This window comes from Lupinus angustifolius, unplaced genomic scaffold (assembly GCF_001865875.1).
Source record: "Lupinus angustifolius cultivar Tanjil unplaced genomic scaffold, LupAngTanjil_v1.0 Scaffold_509, whole genome shotgun sequence".
In the NCBI taxonomy this organism is placed as follows: domain Eukaryota; kingdom Viridiplantae; phylum Streptophyta; class Magnoliopsida; order Fabales; family Fabaceae; genus Lupinus; species Lupinus angustifolius.
This window is the reverse complement of record NW_017727872.1, coordinates 132,834-134,161: the sequence shown is the minus strand read 5'-3', so window position 1 is coordinate 134,161 and position 1,328 is coordinate 132,834. Positions and strand designations below refer to the sequence as shown.

The window sequence follows — 1,328 nt, the reverse complement described above, 5'->3', positions numbered from 1 at the left end:
CACCCCAATTCTTTTTATGTTTTGAATTTGCTCTATAGTGTTTGGGCCGATCTCCTTCTCCTTGTTGAATTTCGTTATGCTTCTCCTTCTTCAACCTTGATCTCCTTTTCTCCTTTCATAATGAAAATCCTTTCTTCGTTAACTTCAACCTTTCTCTCCATTCCTATTGAATAAGTCCATCTCCCCAACCAACTTCTTGCTTTGTTTTTCTAGAAACTCTGGATTTCATTTAATCATCTTATACCATTTTTTCGCTGTGATATTATTCGAGTCTCTCAAAAAAGGTATCTCTATCCAGAGTTAATTTTAATTTTTTTTTATGTTCTTCTCTGTGATCCTTCATTTGAATGTGTTTTTGTATGCATTTATTTTTTTCAAGAAGAAAAACATTTTCTTAGTAATTTCATAACAAAAATTGCTTTGTCACATTTCCGAAGAATAAACAAGTGGGCTATAAGATAAAAAAATCTATTTAGCTTTAGAAATTCATGACTTAGGTTTTTGAGATGTAGGTTTTAGAAGCATGATTTTCTACCGAAATTGTAGGCTTTATGGACATCTCTTGATACACATAAACATATTTGAATTTTTTGTTTCATCTTCATTTTCATCCCTTGTTCTTCTCATACTTACTTACTTTTCCCAGGCAACTTGGAAGGAAGGAAATCAGTTAAATAAAAAGAAAAGGTTGCATAAAAAGTAGAATTAGTTCTATTAAGAAAATCTAGATTATATATAGTGACCCAGATGCAACGGATTATTCAAGTGATGAAGAAAAAGTAATGAAAGATCATTTTCAATTAGATGACCAGAATCGATTTTTCAAGGAAATTTCAATCCCAAAACCAAGTCCTCAACTTTCTCCTGAACGTAGAAAAATGACATCCAAGTCAACCAGCACTTACAAAGGCGTTCGACTAAGAAAATGGGGAAGGTTTGCAGCTGAGATTAGAGATCCAATCCGCAAGAATAGAGTGTGGATTGGTACTTTTGATACTGAACTTGAAGCTGCTGATGCATATGCCAAAAAGAATAATGAGTTCATGGAGGCTCTACAAAGTGGGAATGCAACTCATTCAAAGGATACCAACGTGTTATGTTCAAAGCAAAAAAAGAAGTATAAAAAGGTGTCTATTCATTCACTCCAATCATCTTGGTCTCCTCCTCCTCCTTCTGCTATTGAAGGTTCACAACGTAATGACTTTAATTCAATTCAAAGAAAATGTTAACGTGAAAAAATGGTACATAAAATATAGTGAATCCAGTTTATGAGATGACTCAATTCTGCATTTGATACAGGAGCCAATTGTGACATCAATGGGCAGTGA

At 33.5% G+C, this 1,328-nt stretch overlaps 1 protein-coding gene across 1 annotated transcript; it reads left to right on the top strand.

The window, feature by feature from the left end:
* The first annotated feature begins 782 nt into the window (after positions 1–782).
* LOC109341581 (ethylene-responsive transcription factor ERF117-like) lies at positions 783–1,328 on the top strand. Its single transcript, XM_019579514.1, has 2 exons — positions 783–1,185; positions 1,300–1,328. Exons 1-2 carry the CDS (start codon positions 783–785, stop codon positions 1,326–1,328), a joined length of 432 nt encoding a protein of 143 aa, XP_019435059.1.

Coding starts and splice junctions, on each gene's coding strand:
- LOC109341581 (XM_019579514.1), top strand. CDS start 783: ATGAAAGATCATTTTCAATTAGATGACCAGAATCGATTTTTCAAGGAA. Junction 1,186..1,299: donor TCCTCCTTCTGCTATTGAAG/GTTCACAACGTA, acceptor CATTTGATACAG/GAGCCAATTGTGACATCAAT.